The 21124-nt window shown below is 43.8% G+C and overlaps 2 protein-coding genes and 1 non-coding gene across 4 annotated transcripts in view; all 3 read left to right on the top strand.

Annotated features, from left to right (window-relative positions):
* Positions 1 to 2198: 2198 nt before the first annotated feature.
* On the top strand, positions 2199 to 2280 carry trnal-aag (transfer RNA leucine (anticodon AAG)). Its single transcript has one exon. It is a non-coding gene; the product is annotated as a tRNA-Leu (tRNA).
* Positions 2281 to 2527: 247 nt separating this feature from the next.
* On the top strand, positions 2528 to 8748 carry snapc2 (small nuclear RNA activating complex, polypeptide 2). Of its 2 annotated transcripts, none has more exons than XM_086166318.1 (6): positions 2528 to 2955; positions 3880 to 4053; positions 4807 to 4933; positions 6417 to 6917; positions 7020 to 7108; positions 7194 to 8748. In XM_086166318.1, the coding sequence occupies exons 1-6, from the start codon at positions 2740 to 2742 to the stop codon at positions 7467 to 7469; spliced, it is 1383 nt and encodes a 460-aa protein (XP_086022444.1). In that variant the 5' UTR covers positions 2528 to 2739; the 3' UTR covers positions 7470 to 8748. The 2 variants fall into 2 exon arrangements, with proteins under 2 accessions (XP_086022444.1, XP_086022443.1); XM_086166317.1 differs by having other exon boundaries at positions 7017 to 7108.
* An 8392-nt stretch (positions 8749 to 17140) lies between these two features.
* ache (acetylcholinesterase (Yt blood group)) overlaps positions 17141 to 21124 on the top strand; it is a 28622-nt gene continuing 24638 nt past the window's right edge. The window contains exon 1 of the mRNA XM_086166484.1: positions 17141 to 17293. The gene's annotated coding sequence lies outside the window, so the exon portion shown is untranslated. The remainder of the gene's footprint in view (positions 17294 to 21124) is intronic.

Raw genomic sequence — 21124 nt, 5'->3', positions numbered from 1 at the left:
GTTGGTTGAAACCCCCACCTTTAGTGGAAAGAATCTACATAAATCTGTAGTTTTCTAGGGCGAGACAGAGTTTGGTCTGCCAATCAGAGGCGTGTCAGTGGAAGCATCATTGATCACATGGTTACTGGTCCCCCATATCGGCATGGTATATTCCAGAAACACAATGTCGTTGACATAGACATGGAGTAGAATATTTCCTGTTGATGTGATTTGGGGACGTGTCATGGAATTAACATATTTTTTGCTTTTCTGTTAAAACACATTTATTTCTCAAAGTGTCTCATATATATATATATATATATATACATATTTATATGTATGAAAGAGTTTTTGGTTTTTTTATTTTGTTATGTAGCAAATAGCAGTGCAGCTTTTAAAAATGGAAATGATAGAGTTCCTTTAAGTCAAAAAAAGAATCACAAGTACCAATAAAATTGACCTCTTCACTTTTCGCTTCCACACCCTCCCTGCTTGCAGACACTAGCAGAGCAGGATTGTGACACCTTGAGGACTTTGACAGCTTCAGATTCAAACCAAAATGAAATCAGACTTCTGTCCTCCCGCCTCTTCTCTCTGCAGCACACAAAAGAGCACCGACCGCACGACTCTACAAGCAGAAGAAACTGGTGCGTGTTTGGGTCACAGGTTTGCTTTCACACTGAGATTCCTGTATGGACCCAATTGCAACAACCCTGCGCCACAGAGAAAGAGTTTGAAGATGTAACTGAGGCATGGAAAGAGAGACAGGCAGACAGACTATTTACAGGCAGGCTGGGTCGGTAACAGGAAGAAAGGCAGGAGGACGCGGGACAGTGTCACATCGCAAGGAACAATCTGACAATGGAGTAAGTGTGGACCTGTTAGAGGAGAGGTGACTGTCACTGAGTTGCAGCTGTGTGTCCATGTGAAGTGACTAGGATGACGAGGTGGGGGAGCCTGGTAGAATGAGAGGGCAGAGGGGGGACCAAAGGAAAAACTGAATGAATCATGACAGAACAGGGATCTCCCTGAGCTGGTCCCAAGCCCCGCAGAAAATGCAGAGGGTTGTGTCAGGAAGGGCTTTCGGTGCAAGGCTTGTGCCAAAACCAAGAGTCAGAGGGGAGCTGCGTTGTGTTTTTGTAGACCTAGAAAAATCATACAACATGGCAGTGCGAGACAAACTATGGTATTGTATGAGGAATTCTGGAGTGACAGAGAATTATGTTAGACTGGTGCAGGACATGTATGCAAGATGAGAGACAGTGGTGAGGTGTGCTCTAGGTGTGACAGAGAAGTACAAGGTGGAGGTGGGACTACATCAGGGATCAGCACTGAGCCCCTTCTTGTTTGCATTGGTGATGGACAGGCTAACAGATGAGGATAGACAGGAATCTCCTTGGACTATGATGTTTGCAGATGACATTGTGATCTGTAGTCAGAGCAGAGAACAGATTGTTGAAAATCTAGAGAGGTGGAGGGATGCTCTGGAAAGGAGAGGAATGAAGGATAGTTGCAGCAATACAGAATATATATGTGTGACTATAACAGTGAGACTACAGGGAGTGGAGATAAAGAAGGTGGAGGATTTTCAGTACTTGGGATCAACAGTCCAGAACAATGGAGAGTGTGGAAAAAAGTTGAAGAATCAGGTAAAAGTGTCAGGGGATTATGTGATTAGGAGACTTTCAGCCAGAAAGAAAGGAAAGGTGTACAAGACAGTTTTGAGACCAGTGATGCTGTATGGTTTGGAAACAGTGGCACTGAAGAAAAGACAGGAAGCAGAGCTGGATCAGAGATGAAGATTTTAAGGTTTTCTTTGGGAGTGATGATGATGGATAGGATCAGGAATGTGCCCATCAGAGGGACAGCACAGAAGATTTCTTTTTATCTTTAGAGAACTGCAACGTTACTTTTTTTATTATTATCATTATTATTATTATTAGGAGTGTGTTTATTAATACTGCTGTTCCTGATGTCGTTATAATTACTGGCATTATTGATAATCTCTTGTCGTTGTTGTTGTCGTGTGCATATCAAAGCCCAACGAGGGACACGAATTGAAAATTAGCAGTAGTTAAAAGTATTGTTTCCACTGTTTTTGATGAAAAGATGTGTTCCTGTGTCGTTCCTATTTAGTCAAATTCACGCGTTATCGCCCATTTGACATCTCGGTGTTTTTGAATTTAAATTGTCTTGGTTTAACGTCGCTCTACACATCTGGTAGCGTGGCCGAGCGGTCTAAGGCGCTGGATTAAGGCTCCAGTCTCTTCGGGGGCGTGGGTTCGAATCCCACCGCTGCCAAATACTTTTTTGCTCAGGAGTTCATGCAGGGACCAAAGTGCATCCATTTGCATGCGATCACAAAAGCGGGTTAAAGAGAAACTTTGGAGTCATTAAATGCGCTGAAAAACGAGGTTACAAGAATGATATTGCCCACCCTTTAAAAGAAGTTGGAATCGACCACCCTTCTGTTTGGGCGCCCCTTTTGCCCCGCCTCCTTTCTCTCCAGGACCACGTGACGCTAACCCAATCGCAGAGGCCGACAGGTTTGGCGGCCATCTTGGAACCACTCGGCTATTAGCAAAAATAAAAAGTCAGAAAACGTTGAAAGAAAGACAGAGCAGTCTCTGGATTATAAAATAATTGACCCCCTTGCTGTGAAACAAAAAACCTTTCCACATTTGATTAGTTTAGAAGCCGCTTTGCTGAGGAATCATGTTTGAAACCGTTTAAGTTTAAGAAACAGACCGACGCGACGACATGAAGCCGCCTCCTCGGCAGCGGAAGAAGCCAAACTGCCGGCCGGAGCCCGCCGCGGCCTCCGGTTCCTCCGGAAAGGAGCCGCGGAAATGGACGCGCACGGAAAAAGAGAAGCTCCTGTCCGCGTTGAAGAAACTCTGCCCCGCCGGCGGAGGCGGGGGTGACTTCGACATCTCCCGGCTGATGAGCGCGGTACCGTCCCGCTCCCTCGCAGAGGTATGTGCCGATTCTATCCGGAGGATGGAGAACCTGCATCCCACACTTTGAATGCGATATTCAATCCAGAAAAAAAACACCTTTTAAATACTCCCTTAGATAATCCCCTCCATGGATAATAATGGATAATGGATAATATTCCATGGATAATAATCCCCTCCCTTTTTTCCTTAGGGATGCTCCTCTCTGGTGTCCACACAACCAAACATCACCCTCTCACACCAACTAACTCCTTATCCTGTGTCTCTCCATTCATAAACCACCTCTCCTAGATCTTCACCATCCCTCCTCTGTCCACGTCCAAACCATTCTAAGTGTGAATTTATCTTCAAAACATGTGCTGTCCTTCTGATATTCTTATTTCTTATCCTATCCATCCTCCTCACTCTCAAAGACGAACTTCCATATCGTCATCTCTGCTGTCTCCAGCTCATCCTCCTGTCTTCCTTAGTGTCAAAAAAAAAACAAACACCATGGCTGCTCTCTCCTCCCCCTTTACTTTAGTGGTGTTTTATCACCCCTGGTGATAACAAATTAACAAAATAACTTGTGAACCGCCTCTTAGATTACAGGTATTCTGAATTTCCCATCGTGATTGAGTGAGTAGACATTCTACCTTATCACTGTCTAAGTAGCCAGAGGCTAAACCTGATGTTTGTGCTTCAGTTCTCAAGTGGTTTTGTCTTCTTGTGGCCATAACGTGGAAGACTAAACACGGAGGATATTGTTTTGTGTTTGTTTATTTGTTTGGTACTTTTTTTGTAGCATCACCAGCAGCTTTTTACAGAGAAATGAACAGCAGCATCATTAATATAATGTGATATCTGAAACCCGCTGAATATTTGCAACATTGAACTCCATGTGTTTGCATATTTGTATGTTTGTGACGATGTGCACACTGAATGAAATAACTCCTTATTGTAGATCCAGCAATTGATCGAGTCAGCAAAGACCAAAGTGATCTCCTCTGCAGAAGCGAAGCTGAGGAGCACAGTGAGGAGAGAGATGACGGCTGGGAAGCCCATCGAGGCTTGGACGAGTCTGGCAGCAGCTATAACTGGCAGCCTGGGCGAAGTCATCACCAGCGCTTTCTCTCAGGTTCCACATGACTTCACCTTTCTTACACCAATGGTCTTTTTACATTGAGAAAATGATTCAGGAGCATTTTTATAAAGCTGAATAAACACAAAAAAAGGCTAAATTATTATTCCAATATAAACAGTTATATTTTTTCTAACACACAAATAGAGTCTTGCACTCCACACTTTACCATTGTGAAAATATTAACGTTTGTGATTCACTCATATTTACTACTTTTTCTGCAGCCTCGACTAATCTTGATATCGAAGTTGTAACTGAAAGCTATGGAGACATCTGCTATCTCAGAAGGACTGCATTTAATAGGAATTAGTATGATTGTTTCATCTTCATCATCTCCATGTGATGAAATCTCTATTTGGTCACAGATTCATATCATGCTGATATGTGAAATATTTCTGTTGAACAAAATGTTTCACGTTTTAATCTGCTGCAAATATGAATGATAGTCCTTACATTTTTTATTTACGTTATATTGTGTTGTTCTCGTAACTAAAACCGATCAGTGTATATCTCGAATGAAAAACAAAGTGTTGATGACTGAAAGACCACAACTGGAGTTTTCTTTCTATCTCAATCTTCACAACATTTCTCAAGGTATCTTTAAGTCACTCGAAACAAGGGGACACTTGAGTTACTGATCTAGTAACTAAACTGAAAGTGCACTTAACCTTTTGTACTCAAACATTTCTCAAATTTCATTTCTTTCCATTTCCAAATGTCGTCTGTTTTCTCGGTATGTTGTCCATATAGACGCTGATCGTGTCATCCACTGAGCCCAGCACTGTACGGAAATTTGAACCCGCCCATGTGCCCGCCAGAGATGTGGCACGTGATCCAGTGGCTCCTCTCCAAGTGATGCCTGGTCTGCAGGTCCCAGGTGAGTCCCAATCAGGAAGGTGTGTTGAAAATATTACTTACTGGATCTACAATTATATTGTTGGGATTCATGCAGGAAAGGATACAAACTGGGGAGTTTAGAGTGACATCGTCAAAATGCAGTGCATTATTAATGACAAGTGTCTAGGGCTTCAATGAACACACCCCATAGACATGTTAACTGAAAGCAACGGGTCTTTACCGTCAGTTTGTTTGGACGCTGAATAGCAGTAATACAAAGCCTCTGTCTCAACCCGCAGCATCGTGGATTCCCATAAACATCAGGTTAATGGTCGTCCGACGTCAACTTTGGGTCGTTTTCACAGCTAATAGTCCAGGGGATCTGCTTTGAACGGATAATGCAACATTGTCAGACTGTCCTTAGGTCGGTTTGATTTGCTTTAACAAATGGACCAAATCATCCAATCGGTATCATGTGGTTGAGGCAGTCAGGTGGTGCATGTAAATGAAAGATAAAATCATCAGATCATTAATCAAGGCATTCACCTCCTCATTTCAGTGTTTCTGCTGAAGTTTTCACTTCAAATACAGTGGAATCTTGACTTATGGGTTTTGCAAGATTCGAGCTGCTGCTCAGCTCTTTTTTTTTTTTCCTCCCTGCTGTATGATATGAGCCGAGATCAGAGTTAGGAGCGAGGGTGACGAGTGTTGTGATGAGTGCCGCCATGTGTGAAACAGACACGCCGCGCTGCCACTAGGTAGCCAAGAGAAAATCATGGAAAAACATAAGCAAGGTGTGCATGTTGTAGACTTGTCCTTATGAGATAGAGAAGTTGTTGCTGGTGAGATATCATGACGGAAAGCATCATCGGGGAGAAGGCAGGAGGCATTCACTGGGATTTGGTGCAGCAGACGGCGGGAGGGAGCATCAACGGACGAGGCATTCAAAGATGGTTCGATCGCTTTAAAGTTAGGACCAAAAAAGAGGACCAGCCTTCACTACATTGCTAAATTAAGCTTAGCCACAAAATGAAGCAAAGTGTGCAAGGTTACATTGAGCAACACCTGTTAGCATTAAATGTGTAGTAAGTAAGTTTCGTTATGTGATAGCGTGCAAAATGAAAAACTTCCCCAACCTCCTCCGTCGCTGTCGACATCTTTTCGTCCGATCTTCTAGGTAAACACACTGAATAAACCCAGTTTACTTCTTTACATTCTGTTTATTATGTTTTATTTTTTTGGTACATTTTTTATTTGTAATGTACATTTTTCTTATTAAAAACAAGTAACAAAAACCAGGATCTGGATCTGATTACTCACATTTAAATTCATTTTAATGAGAAATGAAATTTTTTTATCCGAGCAAATTTAGTTACGCGATTGATCGTATAACCAATTTAACTCCTAAGTCGAGGTATAACTATACATTTTTCTTTGCTACTGTTGTAATAAAGAGCTCAAATCTCATTATCAGGTCTTGTGTTCGAATGACGATACTTATTATCCAATGTACTTCATGTCAGCCAGGCATCGAGCCCCATTGGCCTGTCCCCTGCCAGTGTTAAGGACCCCTGCCACCATACTCGGCCCTGCCAGAGGACCACCAGCCCCATCCCCGGTGATCCATGTCCTAACAGCTGCTACCCTCTCCAGTCAGCCCGCTGAAACACCCGCCTTGCCCTCCGTCCAGTCCAGAGTCACGCAGCTGCCCCCCGCCACAGCTCTCGGATCGACTCAACCCCAGTCACCCCTTCCCTCTTCTACAGTCTCGTCCTCTGATTCGACAGCTCCTTCATGTAGTAAGCAGTCCCTAGTCTCCGGTCCAACCCTCCCGGTCCACACTGCAACTTCCAACCCCTCTACTGCCACCATCTCCGGTGCCAGTGTCGGGCCCGCAAACAGGTCCACCCAAGAGCACAGCGCCAGAACGCCAGACATCAAGGCTGAGGTGGACTTTGAAAAGATCTACTGCTACCTTAGTTCAGTCCACAAGCCTGACAATGACTGTCACCTCAGCGCCATGGGTGCGTTAGCGGTTTACTATTCATGTCATCTGATGTTTGAACATGAAAAAAAGTTGCATTAATGTGAGCTTTGTGAATGTCATTTTTGTGTGCATCCAGCAGAAGGTGCTATAGTGTTGGATTTGTTGATGTCTCTCCCGGAGGAGCTCCCCCACCTGGACTGCAACAAGTTGCACAAGCATCTGACCAGGGTAAAAAGCTCCCAAGCTGTAAGATGGACTGCAGAGCAGCTCAGATATGCAGATGGTTTAACAAGGTGTGTTTTCTCTGCTCTAGACATTTTGGACCCTCTTGGCTCCCTGCGACTCCCTGCAGGCCAGAGAGTACTTCTCGGACCTGAAGAAGCAGACACTATCAGATGATGATCCGATGCCACCAACAGAGTCAGAGGAAGGGGTGTCTGCCGCAGCAAAAACCCCTGAAAGAGTGAACGGACCAGTGAGTCAATCCGAAAGCAACAAAAAATCCAACTCCCAGTGGGAGTCAGACCTGGGACACTGCCCTCCCCTCAATCCTTTCATGATTCCGCTCGAACTTCTGACACGCAGATAGAAACATATACACGCACTTGTGTTTTCATCCATAAATCGACTTGTTTTGATGGAAATGTTTAGTTTTAAGTTCTCGTCTCTTTTTTTAGACATGATTAAAGAAGCCAATAAAACAGGTTTATTTTTATATATATAATGCAATTTTAATTTCTTTACTTACAGAATGTGTTGATTATTATTCGAGTTAATCCAGTTGTTTTTTATGTAAATATGAACAAACTTTACTGTTGGGCCAAACTTTTTTAAAGTTATTTTCCTCATGTAACATGTACCGCCCTCAGAAGGTTAAAATGAAAGATTCAAAAGGTCTAGAGCAGGTCTATGCAATTCACCCTGGACCCTGTAGAGGGTATCATGGCACTTTCCGATGTAAAAGCTCCCGAAGGAACGGCGTTGGGAGGGCCGGCAACACGATCTGGGTCCGTATATAACAACGGACAATATTTGGAATATTTCATGTTCCTGTAACTGGAACACCATACGTCAGATCTGAGATGCAAGTGGGCAGTATTCCATCTAGATAGTCAGACATCAGATTAAATACAGCCAGTCACAGTTTTTACTACAACTTAAACCAATGGCCTAACTACAGCTTTCCGGCTAACTGGCCTGTGATCCGTTTGAAATTGCTAGTTCAAGCTATTAAAAAAAAAATGCAATGGTCCGTGGCCATTGAAGAAGAACATTTCAGACATGAATTAATATTCCTTCACAGAAATCTATGGTTAAGAATAAATTTTAATGTGATTTGAGAAAGTTACTCACAGTAGGTAATCCTGATCGATGCAGATTTGGAAGGGTCTGCGATTAAGCGGATCCACCTTTCTGACTACAAAGCAATCCAAGGCTGTTGTTCTGATAAAGGGATTTATAAATGGAAAGCTGCGATGTGGATTTTCAAGAATAATATATCTTAACTTTTGTACACAAGCGCTGAGGTGCACATACATCAGTGCAAACTCAGCAAGGAATCACCACAGGTTTGAACCAGGAACTGTGTAGGTGCTCCTATTCTATAGGGTTGTACTTGTATTTAAAGACTGGTAATAATTTGTCAGATAATATACACCGGCGAGATCAAGCAGATCCCAGGTGACATTGGACACGACGGTCAAGGACGGTAAAATGTGAATAAATCTATTCAAACAGACATATTTGGAAAGATGCATAACAGGTGACAAGTGGAATTGAAGGGCTCTCAAGTATTTGAATATGGCTGTGCATTTGTGCCTCCATCACATTCAGTTGAGAAGAATAAAAAAGACAAACTCATCCACCCACAAGTCAAATTGCTGCGTTTATTATTGATGGAAATTCATCAGTCGCACAGGCTTGTTAACTTTTGAACTGTTTGTCAGCAAAGCCTGAGGCCTCAGTGGCTGCATGACTGAAGAAGTACAATAACACTCAATGAAGCAAAAGAAAAAACTAAGTCCGCTTTGAGACTTGTGCTAAAAATATCTGCATCCGAGGTTGATATATTTAGAACCTTTATTTCTTTTGATCCAACTCTATCCGAGTCGCTTTGTGTTTCCTTGTCGGAAGTTAATTGTTCAAAAAGAAGGTCATACTTTCACCTTATTTGTGAGTTTAAGTGTCTTGAAATAAACGCTCAAGGAACAACCCATGATTAGTCTGCAAGGTTTACATTTGTGGCTATAACACGCTATCCATGCATGTTACATTTTAATTTCTGTCAAGAAGCTCATTTTTGGCAACATTGAAGTCAGCTGGAATTTGTTGCAACTCCCAACATAAGTGTTCATTCATTATCTCTAGAACTCTAATGGAAGAACATCTGGGAAAAGGAGACATCACATAACATCAGTGCACAGCAGCTGCTCAAACTGAAAGCTCAATTTTAGATTTTATTTGCATTCCCTCGTGAGCAAACTCTTGGCAAGAGCACCTTAGCAAACAAAACCTTGGAAAGGTGGAGAGCCTTCGGATGGGGTATAAAAGAAAGACCTTTTATTGTCACGTTCAGTTATACATACAGCACAACATCAATGCAATTTGACCACTGCATTTAACCCATCATGGATTAACCATGAACAGAAGGCGGCTACTGAACAGCGCCAGGGGAGCATTTAGGGCTTCAGTGTCTTGTTCAACAACACTTTAATAGGCTAGGAGGAGCCGGGAATCGAATCAGGAATGTGCATTTTCAAGGACAACTGCTCTAGACCCCTTTGCCACACCCCGCCACCAAAAGGGATAAGAAAGGTCATCGTATGGTTGGGTTCAGCCACCAAACCGGACAGGAGCAAACTGGAAAGGACAATCAGGACTGAATCAGGAATCATAGGTGCCAAACTGGAGTTACAGAGGGCTGGAAGAATAGATAGCCCTTCCCACAAGCCATCATTCTGCTGAACACATTATTCCCAACAACACTTTACATACCTCATCAGTCACTAACAACTTCTGTTGTCTTTCACGTCAGCACCAGGTATAACTGAAGACCGGAGCCAAATTCCTTGTGTTTGAGACGATAAATGACCAATAAAGCTGATTGTGAGATAGATAGAAGGATACAAAGCTCATTTTGATTATTCTTTAAAACTAGAATATTTGACTGTGTCAACCGTGCCACAGGAGGTTGGTGCAGGTTACTCCACTTGACTCGCATGTTTTCCCTGGTCTGCAAAAAGATATTAACAAAAACATGATCAAAACTTTTTCGGACGAAGGGAGAAGGGAGATCAAATCACAAGAAACAGTCATATTCTCAAAACCATAACTTACAGAAGACAGACTAGACAGGAACATGAAGTACATTTCAATCTCCAGAAGACCCTGAGGTGAAGAGTTGAGCATCCCCTTGGACAGGGCAGCCAAACACATAGTCCAAAATGTGCTGTTGAGCACCATGGAGTCCTCAGGTCAGGACGGGTTGGTTTAAAAGAGGAGTCAACAGAGGCACCTTTTGAGACCAAAATTGGAGGGGCTCTTCTACACCACCGTTGATCTACAACAGCAATTAGAGATCAACACACATCTGGAGATGTCAACAACCCCCAAGCCAGGCCCAGCTGGCTCCTGCTCAAGCTTCAGCCCAAGTGAACTAACAGAATTTTTGTTTCTCAACCATCTACACATCAGCCTTACAATTTCACATCCAGATTCCGACTCAGGTTAGTCCCCGGGATTTGTATCTTCATTGATGTACTCAAATTACACTGCTCAAAAAAATAAAGGGAACACTTAAAAAACACATCCTAGATCTAAATGAATGAAATATTCTTATGAAATACTTTGCTCTTTACACAGTTGAATGTGCTGACAACAAAATCACACAAAAATGATCCATGGAAATCAATTGTATCAACCCATGGAGGTCTGGATAAGAATCACACTCAAAATTAAAGTGTAAAAACAAACTCAAGGCTGATCCAACTTTGATGTAATGTCCTTAAAACAAGTCAAAATGAATCTGTGTTGCTTCCTGAGTGGACACTATGATTTCACAGAAGTGTGATTGACTTGGAGTTACATTGTGTTGTTCAAGTGTTCCCTTTATTTTTTTGAGCAGTATATGTACTAATTAACCCTGGCAGCCTCAGCAGAGTTGAAAAGACCTCTCATTCGAACTGAGCTGTTGAAACATATGATAAGTTTCATTGTGAGTCTGCAAAGACATTTTCTCCTGCTTCAGCTCTCACTTCATTTAGGGGTGCCAACATTATGAGAATACTCTAACATAAAGGATTTTGACGTGAAGACATGCGATGAAGGCTTGCGAAGTGCACACCATCTGTGTGTGCAGAATGCCTTAGTAAGCAGAGCCTGATGGACGGAGAAACAAATGACCCAGCAGATGCGAAGGGTGTGGGAGGGAGATTGATGTGCGATGCTCAGTCAGTTGCTGCAGAAGCAATTAGATAATAGGTCTGGGTCAGCAAAACCTGCTGCAGCGCCACACCATTAGAGATTAGACCCGAAATGCCATCTTTTAGCGTATCAACTGCACTGTATCCAGTCACTGTAGCACTCCATAATGGACAACACCCTTTCCACGGCTTTATCAAGTGATCCGCACTGGATCCCCGCGATGATGTAAGCATCCATGAACTCACCGCGAGAGCCCTCTTTCGCAAGCTCGTGACCACTTACAGTCTGATGCGCGTGGTATTGTCGAGAGATACTGCACAGCAGAGGATCCAGGGCACACTGGGAGAAACCTGAACATGTGAGAGAACATTGGAAGATGTAGAAAACAACGAGGAAATGGGAAGATACAAGGGCATAGGGACAGAGCGGTGGACATTTAGAGACCCTGGGACACTCAGAATCTCTTTCAGGCTTCCCAATGGCGTTATTGTCTCCCAACTTTGTATGCAAACATCCAACATATGTCATTTGGAGTGTAGCTCTAAATGGCGATCTCCAAATTTTCAATTGCATTGATCAGATCTGGAAGGCTTTTAAATTGAAAATCAGTGTTGTGACTTCCACAGAAATCTTCCACGGTCACCAAGAGCAGGGTTCATCAAACAGAATTGAGCAGTTGAAGGGTATAAGGTGTAAGAATGAAAGGGAAGGACAGGAAAGGATTAAGAAAAAGGCTGCAGATATGCATGCACGTTCATAATATACTGCCCCTGCAGAAATGACAGGGTGACTTTGTCCAGAAAATGGTATTGTATCATCGCTATAACAACACAAGTGCCAGATGGTTTTGCCCTCTGTATAGAATTATTTATGTCAAACAACAACAGGGTTAACCATAACGGGCTACTTGTTGTGTGTGTGGCCATAACCCACACACACACACACACAGAGCTCCTAACTCTTGAGGCACACCTCCGCGACTCTCCCACACCTCTCACAAGCAGGTACCCCATCATCCCTCGCATGAATGTTAAAGTGACAGCAACAGTGGAAACAGCAAGAATTATCACAAAAGCAGCAGCAACAAACACACATGCTTTAAGGATTATAAAGTATGTTGTAAAGCATTTTACACTCAACTGAGGTTTTTTTGTTGAATGGGTGTGTTGTCATATTACAAAGGAAAGAGACCGAGTGCAAAACTCACTGGAAAGGTGACAAGAAAATCAGGTTAATGTCATTGGTGGCTGGTGAGATTATACTTCATCCAAGATGGCATAGGATTGGGGATTGTAGGACTGGTAGCAAGAAAGGTGGAGCTGAAGGTGAGGGTGAAGGTGAAGACCATCTGTGGAATGAAGAAGTGACAGAGACAGGAGTGGGACACCAAGGGGACTGAAGAGAGTAGACAGGAGTACATGAAGATGCAGTGCAAGATGAAGATAGAGGGGGCGAAGGCCAAACAAAAGGCATATGATGACTTGTATGCTTGGTTAGAAAGTAGTGAGTGATGATTGGCAAAACAGTAGAGAAGAAGTGGGACACAGATGTGACTGAACAGAGGAGTACGTGGAGATGCAGGGCAAGGTGAAGATAGACTTGGCAAAAGCATGGTGTATGAATATTAATCTACTTCATAAATTAAAAGGCTTGTCTTTATCTCAGATGTTTTTGTCATTGAACACAGTAGAGTTGGTAACTTTTTTAAAGAAGCCGTCCTTTTTCTCTTGGATGCTTCCTTCACGGGTCGCCTCCATCAAACCCTCATCTCTGTATCTTCTTCTTCCACACCAACTGACTTCATGTCATCTCTCGACATCCATTGATCTTCTCTCTGGTCTTCCTTCAGACCTCTTGCCAGGCGGCTCCATCATCAGCATCTACAGCTTCTACCAATATGGTCACTATTCCTCCTCTGTCCATGTCAAAACCATCTCAGCTTGACTTTACCTCCAGAACATGTGCTTTGCCTCTGATGGACTCATCCCTGATCATCTCCATCCTCCTCACTCTCAAATACAACCTCATCATCTCCATCTCGGCTACCTTCGGCTGTGTTTCCTGTCTTCTCTTCTTTTCCACACACTCATTTTTACTCTTGACTGTTGACCCTGAAGTATTTGAAATCCTCCACCTTCCACATCTCAACTACCTCTCAGTTGGAAGGTCCAAAGGATACAACAGTTATCCTTTCCTGAAATAATTCAAAAGCGAGCAAGACGACGGCTCCGACAAATGCTATTGAAAAGGACAGTAATGTCTTTGGAACAGGAAACATTCACCCTCCTCTGCATGGGATCCCTCCATCAACTCTTTGTGTGTGTGTGTGTGTGTGTGTGTTTAAATGCGCTCTTAGTGGGGGTGGGATGGCGGGTCAGCTTCAAGGCACTTAAGTTGATTAAGCCTCTCTCTGCCGCAGTGCCTCGTCTTTCGTTCCCCTTTCTCCAACAACCCTGCTAAAAGGCATCATATCTCACAGGGATAAGGCCACCTCTGTTATATGGCTGCAGGTTTGGCAGTTAGAAATTTAGTGACTGTTGCATTGGGTTTATTTGACCATTTGCTGTCCAAGGGTTTGTTCTGCGGTCCCGGCAATAACACCATATCAAATTATAAATGTCATACCGAGTTAGACATAACATTATAGGTGCACAATAACATGGCGCGATAGAAATATGACAGGATTTTGGCAGTTTTACTGTTTGAGCCGAGGCGCTCCTTTGGGAGGAATGATGGTGACGAATGAGCTCATGGACGAAGCCGCCACCAGCGGCGTCTCGCAGCCTGTGTTCTCATCTTTCCCATTTAGAGGGAGTTTCATTTTAAAACCGCTCACAACCTCTCACACCTTCTTTATTGATTTACCCATTTATTGCCCTCTCCTTGTAGGCCCCATACAAAAGTGAAGTACTGAAAATCTAGCATACCCAAATAATATAATGCTACATAATGATGATCGTTTTTTATGCTATTTCAATTAAAATCAACCCATCTATGTGTGTTAAACAATGATTCGCATTTCAAAGTCAAAGGATTCAAACAAAATAAAAAAGTGTTTATTGTCAAATACACAGTGAGGAAACGTGTTTCCCTGCACAATGATTATTTTGTTGTTGTTGTACAGCATAACATAAGAATATAACAAATACATAATAATACACTGCGGTGTGAGAAGGATGTAGTGCGGAGAAAAAGGCAAGTTCTAACTTTATTCCCCAAACACCAACAACAACTAATACAGTGAACTTCCAGGGGCAAATATATCCCCGGCTTAAACTGCGCCCCCCGGCCCCTCGTACCATGGGGTTAGAGGCTACGCCCCTTAGTGTCCACTGCAACACAATAAAAATAGTAAGTGATAGATGCAGCACAGATGTTAACAATGAAGACAGGACTATATATCCGTTTATTTTGCCCGAGTCAGCATTGGTTTTGCAAATTAGAACATTTGCTGAGTATAAAGCGCAAATAGAGAGTGTGCAAAGTGAAGAGGTAAATAGTCAAGTGCAGGCCGTCCGTGAATATCCTGTGGTGGTTCTTGGCTGTTTGACGTGTCTGACGATCGCTGTGCACCGAAAGCAGAAGTGCAAATATATACATAGGGTGCATTGGTTAGCGCTTCCTCCTAACAGCAAGGAGGTCGCCAGTTGAATTCCCACCGGAGGCTTTTCTTTTTGGAGTATCCGTGTTCTACCCGTGTCTGCGTGGTGTTCTTCCTGGTTCTCCGGGTTCCTCCGACAGTCCAAAAACATGCGCAGACGTGTGAATGAGTGAGACAATGGTCGTATGTCTCCATCCCATGTTTGAATCAGATGGTTTAGACATGGATAGAGGAGGGGTGGTGAAGATCTGGGTGTAAGGAAGCTGAGGTTGGAGCTGTCAGGCAGGAGGTTGAGAGGAAGAACAGAAAGAAGGCTTATGGATGGAGGGAAGTGGAGGTTTATTTGAGAGGAGAAGGTTTAGATCAGGCCTGGCCAGCCTGTGGCTCCAGATCCGCACGCGGCTCTTAAGTTCATGTTGAATTTTGTGATTTTTATTTGTGCAATCACATGTCGCTCCAGCGTTCTCCACACACAGCAAAAAAAAAAAAAAAAAACACACACAAACACAAAAATCGACATGAACGTAACAGCCACATGTGGCTCGGGAGCCACTTGTTGGCCAGGCCTGGCTCAGATGGAGGGATGTGATTGGCTTAGGAGACCTCTGGAGGGAGCAGCGCAAAGGTGAAAAAGTAACTTATCAGAACTGACCAATCCCAAAATAAACTGATATCTTATCAGTGCTGTGGAAATAATTGATGGTCAAAGTCACATAAATGAAAATCAATAAATGATCGACCGAAGCAAAAGAGCTAGATGAAAATTCAGTTTTTTCGTGATTTTAGGCCCAAGAGATCTGATAGGGAAATCATTTTCTTCCCCAGAGAAGCAAAAAAATTTTTTTTTTCCATTTTTTTTTTTTAAATACTTTTTTCTTTTTATTTGCTCCTTAATGCTCCTTATAATAGAGGATAGAGAACTTCTGGAGGACCCCCTCCCTTCTTCATACCAAACAGCACTGTGGCAGAAACCTGCAGATTTCTAGGAGGCGCCATCTCCCAGGACCTGCAGTAAAGGTTGACTTTAACCTGATTGGTTCAAAAATTATTTACTCAACGCAAATAATGAGTCTTCGTACGGCCATCTGTGTGGCTATCTATGTGGGGAGCATGCAGTGACAGGTAGAACAAGGAAATGCTCCTCCGCTAGATGACCACAGGTAGTGCATAAACCTGTGTGTCTCCCTGCGGCTGCTGCTGCTAAAACAGCAGAGTCATTAGAGATATTTCCAGTGACACAGCGGCGGTGATGGATAAATATTGTAGTGAGTCACGAATGTTGGGGTTTATGTTTTCTGTGTGATTTTGGGGTTGCTGGGAATTTTGTGGTTGTGGTTTGGGGTGCAAGGAATTCTGTTTTTTTTATCCTGGAATTGAGCGGGATCAGTTGTACTGCAGGCTTGTGTGGAGTGGCCGTGGCCGACAACAGCTATTGCTTATTAAACGGACGTTTTACCGTCAACCGGGTGTTTCCCTGACTAAAACACTACAATACAATAAAAGTTATATTGCATTTGGATTTACTTTTATAGAGGAACCGACCGAGCAGACTCCGTTCTGCCTGGTGTGCGTGGAAAAGCTCTCCAAAAGTGCCATGGTTCCAAACAGACGTCAACTATCTTCACTTCAGGATGAGAACGCGGACTTTATTCATTAGCGTAAACAGACTGAGAAACTGTGTTGTTGAGGAAGAACCACCAAGTCGAGTGACAGAGCTCTGAAAGTTAGCAACAAAATTGCTGAACTCATCCCTACGTCCAAACAGCCACACACACCGTGGAAGAGACATTAATACAACCTGCCTGCAAAATCATGGTAGAAGAAATGCTCAACCCTGTTAAATAAATATCCCTAGACTACATATTTATTTAGTGGTGTGTTGTGAGATTTTCTCATGTAAAATATGTGCTGTGCCTCAAAAAAAGATTGGGAAACACCAGCTTAAACACACATTGCACTTTGGACTTTTGGTAACATTCAATGTTTCTGTCTTCCTTGTAACTCTCTGAGGATGTGATTATATTTTGAACACAAAAATCCTGGAAGAAGAAAAAAAAAAAAAAAACACACCTCTGGTTTCTCATGATCCCTGACTTGAACACGGCGTGTTTTCCGGCGTCGGATGCAGAAAGTAGAAGAAGCCACAGCCCCTATAAACAAGCCAAGGCGCGGAAATCTCGCGATACTTGTCATATGTTTACATCAGTATTTATCGGCAGCAGTCTCCCCCTGCCGTCACTGGCGAGCTGGACAGCGGGGAGGATCTCCTGGGAGGAGGTTCCACCGACATTTGGCGTCTGACGGCCGGAGGCACTTCCACTGCGGGAAACGCTGCGGTGCCCACCGCGTCGACGCTGCGCGTGGAAAAGGTGTTTCCCGCCGGGAAGCAGGTAAGATGCGGGGGTTCGTCGTCGCAACTCGTTTTACCTCGATGGTGGAGGTTTGTGTGTGTGTGTGTGTTTGTGTGTGTGTGTGTGTGTTTTATTTATTTATTTTGATTTTTGCAGCTGATACTGAATTTATCACGCGGGATTACCGTGTCGGTGTCGTTGTCCCCGGAGGCGTGGCGGCGGGATTTTTTTTTTTTTTTTTTTTTTTTTTTTGCATGGCTGATGCGCATCGATCCCCGCAACCGTGCATCCGAGTCTCCGACGCCGGGTCAGATCCCTCCGAACCCCCCCCCCCCCCCCCCCCCCCCCCCCCCGCTAGTTCCCGCAAAAAAAAAAAAAAAAAACTACAACGCGTCACGGAGAACGCCGTCGCGATCGTGGGGTACATGCGTGATCACCGCAATGGAGACGTGAAGCCACCAGACCTACGAGGACGTCGGGAGAAACTTGGTGGTTGCTGATGGAGATGCAATTTGTCTCCACACACACACTCACACACATACACACACACATGCGTTGGACGCAGCTGCAGGAGACACTTTGGAGATATCCATACGTGACGCGCCAGGATGGCGAGTATGGCCCTTCACACACACACACACACACACACACAAACAGACCCGCGCACACCGCGTCAGCCGAAGATGCGTTATAAACATGTTTTGTTTTTGTTCTCTTACACAAACGCTCTGAAAGAAGCTGGAAAATGTAGTTTGATTGTTCCCATGATTTGGGGGTTGGTGGTTCGATTCCATGGCTCCTCCTATCTGCCTATTAGTGGTATTGAAATGTATCGCCAGCACATTTTTGGTTTTCTGGAGGTAAAAGTCAGGCTGGGATGGTTTGGAAATGGGCAGAGGAAGGATGATGCCACGGTTGGAGCTTCTCGAGGAAGATCAGAAAAGATGTGGAGGACAGGAAGTGAGTTGGTGTGACAGGAGAGGATGCAGAGGGTATGATGGAGGCAGGTGATTGGCTGAAGAGAGCATACCAAAGTGGAAGATTTTTAAAAATTGTATTTATACTTGACCTGTTGTGAAACAGATAATAAAAAGATTTATTTTCCAAGCCTGTCAAACTGTATACACAGTCTGACAAAGGAGCTGCAGCTGGTAACTAAAAATGGCTGAGTCACAGCCCACCCTGAGAAATGATCCTTCACGCAAAAATGGCGTTTGGAAAAAAGAAAAACTTTTTTTTTTTTTTTTTTTTTTTTTTTTGCGGGTCAGAATGGCAGTTTTAAAACATTTCAAACGCCTTCATCTAATCACAGCCAATCTTGTGCCTCCATCTAACCCTCTCCTTTCACACAAGCTCAGCTCCCGTCCTCCTTCCCTCCATCCATAAACCTCCTCTCTGGCCTCCCTCTCCACCTCCTACCTGGGAGCTCCAACCTCAGCATCCTTCTACTCGGATATTCACCATCCCTCCTCTGTCCATGTCCAAACCATCTCAGTCTGACTTTTTCTCCAAAGCATCTATCATGTGCTCATTCCTGATCCTCTCCATCCTCCTCACTCCCAAAAAAGAAGCTCCACATCTTCATCTCTGCTTCTCCTCATTGTCTCTAAGCCAGACAGCATGGCTGCTCTCACCTCCGTGTTCTCCACCTTTCCTTTTATTCGAACGAGCTAGAAGTACAATATTATTTTCTTGAAAAGTATGAAATTCAATTGATGTCATTGAATCTTTCAAAGAATCCCACATCCCGACGTTGATCTGAACTCTCGGAGAGCGTCGTCTGGGAGAGTAGCGTTGGTAGCATTTTCCAGCTAACCCGTGACCGACGTCTCAACTTTATTGCCCTTCAAGCAGATAAAAAGATAAACTCAATCTGACCACATCGGTCGGTTCAGGGTTGTGCCCCGTGGCCTTCTGTAACTTTGTTAGATCGTGTCGTCCAAGGACGATGCGCAGCCGCCTCTGCTTCGTCCGCACGCCACGGCTCAATTCGATATCGAAAAGGCTCAATGCAATTTCCTGCCATCTGCTGCCCGTTCTTCTTTTTCGTTTCATCCATAAAATCTGCGCTCGCTTTGAACTGACCGAGACGAACGCCCTTCGAGTCAGATCCCAGATTGAGGTCTTTGTTTCTGGACGTCGGTCTCGACCGTTAAACCATCGTTTTCCATCCAGCTACACGTGACCCTTAGTATCAGCAGAATGTTCCTAACACAGGAGGCGGTGATTCGATCCACTAGAATATATCCCATTAAATGTATCGCGGCTCTTGTTACGAAGGTCCAGAGATCAGGTCTGAATGGTGCTTCTTGCATCATCCATGTTTTTGTTGCTCTAACAAGTACGGATATCAGAGGTGGTTACCTCTGATTTTAAGTTTACTGACATTTATGATAATCTATCGTGACCTTGCGCTTGGCACTTCTTTCCTGTGTGAGACATTCTCTACTGTTACCTCGGTGATCTTAGGCCGTCTCTTCCAATCCCTCGTCTTCTTCCACACCTCCTTCTGTATAAAAGCACCCGCAATCACTAATTTTCCAATTACCGGCCAAACGTAACTTCTCAATCAATATTCAGTGTATAATACATCTCTCTGGTCCCTGGTTTGATTCTGACAAGTGGTCTTTTTGTGTGGAGTCTTCCATGTTCTCTTCGTGGGTGGGTGGCCTCCTGGTTCTCCGGGTTCCTCCCACAGTCCAAAAATATGCAGGAGGTTCACTGTAGACCCTAAATTGTCCAGATGTGTAAGGAAAGATTGAATGATTCGCTGTCTGGCTATAACCCGCCTCTCGCCTAATGACAACCGCGATACGTTCCAGCCACGCCGCATCTCTTTGTCAGTCACTGTAGGTGATGTGTATCCATGCGGCCGATCTATACCATACAATTATAGACAAACCGATACAGATGTTTCTTTATGGTGACCCCTGATGGGAGCGGCCGTAAGGAAAATGAGACTTCTAGATTCATGATGTCAGCAAAGACAAACAGACCAAGACAGCACCATCATTTGAAGATGCTTTCTTCATTTGATGAACTGGCTTTAAATTTAATATACCAGTCCTGTGAGGCAAACATGCACTGTATTCCTGTATTGTTGTAAATCAACTTGGTTTGGCCAGACATGGGCAAACTCCTCGGCCACATTTAGTTTTTCAAACGGATGAGGGGAAAAATGAGGCAGTATAAAGTATAAAATGAATGTGAAGTCTATTACCGTTGACCTACTTTAAATTCATAAATTAAAAAAAAAACAACCAACCATTGATGGATTCAAAGAGAACAGCGGTCTGTCTTTTCTTGCCGGCACATCAAGATCTGGTGACAGTTTTGTAGTGGAAATTCTCAGGACAACGTCAGCTGGTCCCTCTCAGGTTCCTCACACTCCCTCAGAAGTAGAACCAGATAGCAGCAGGATCTCCCCTCCTCGTGGGTTTTGGGACATGTGGGATCCAAGGCCTCCACAAGAAGCAAGAAGTTCGTTTTGGCCAAATGAAATTCATAGATTCTTCATCGGTATGCGCCGTTTGGCCTTCGCCAATTTGTCACAAAGATGTCCCCGTCTTTTGCGACAAACGCTCTGTGCTCAATGTTTGAGCTCCTCTTCCCAAAAATTACCAACCATCTTTATGCACCTTACAAGATGTGTTACATAGGTTTTTCATACTTTCATCCCTAGAAATCTCCATCACTCCACAACCTTTTGCGCCAGCAGGAAAAGCAGGAATGGTAATACTTCTGCTTTTCCGCAGTAAACCGCGCCCACTTCAAGTATCTGACCAATCGCGCAGTAGTTGTCGGACACCCAAAGTTCTGCCCAGATGACGCATGGAGAACAAGCTGCGAGGAAAAGAATCACGTCATTTT

Source organism: Fistularia commersonii, chromosome 19, assembly GCF_037954325.1.
Source record: "Fistularia commersonii isolate RoL2024-O1a breed Wild chromosome 19, RoL_Fcom_v1.0, whole genome shotgun sequence".
Classification (NCBI taxonomy): Eukaryota; Metazoa; Chordata; class Actinopteri; order Syngnathiformes; family Fistulariidae; genus Fistularia; species Fistularia commersonii.
Note: the sequence above shows the minus strand (reverse complement) of the source record. Positions and strands in the feature narration are given on the sequence as shown.

Coding starts and splice junctions, on each gene's coding strand:
- snapc2 (XM_086166317.1), top strand. CDS start 2,740: ATGAAGCCGCCTCCTCGGCAGCGGAAGAAGCCAAACTGCCGGCCGGAG. Junction 2,956..3,879: donor CGTCCCGCTCCCTCGCAGAG/GTATGTGCCGAT, acceptor TCCTTATTGTAG/ATCCAGCAATTGATCGAGTC. Junction 4,934..6,416: donor GCCTGGTCTGCAGGTCCCAG/GTGAGTCCCAAT, acceptor ACTTCATGTCAG/CCAGGCATCGAGCCCCATTG.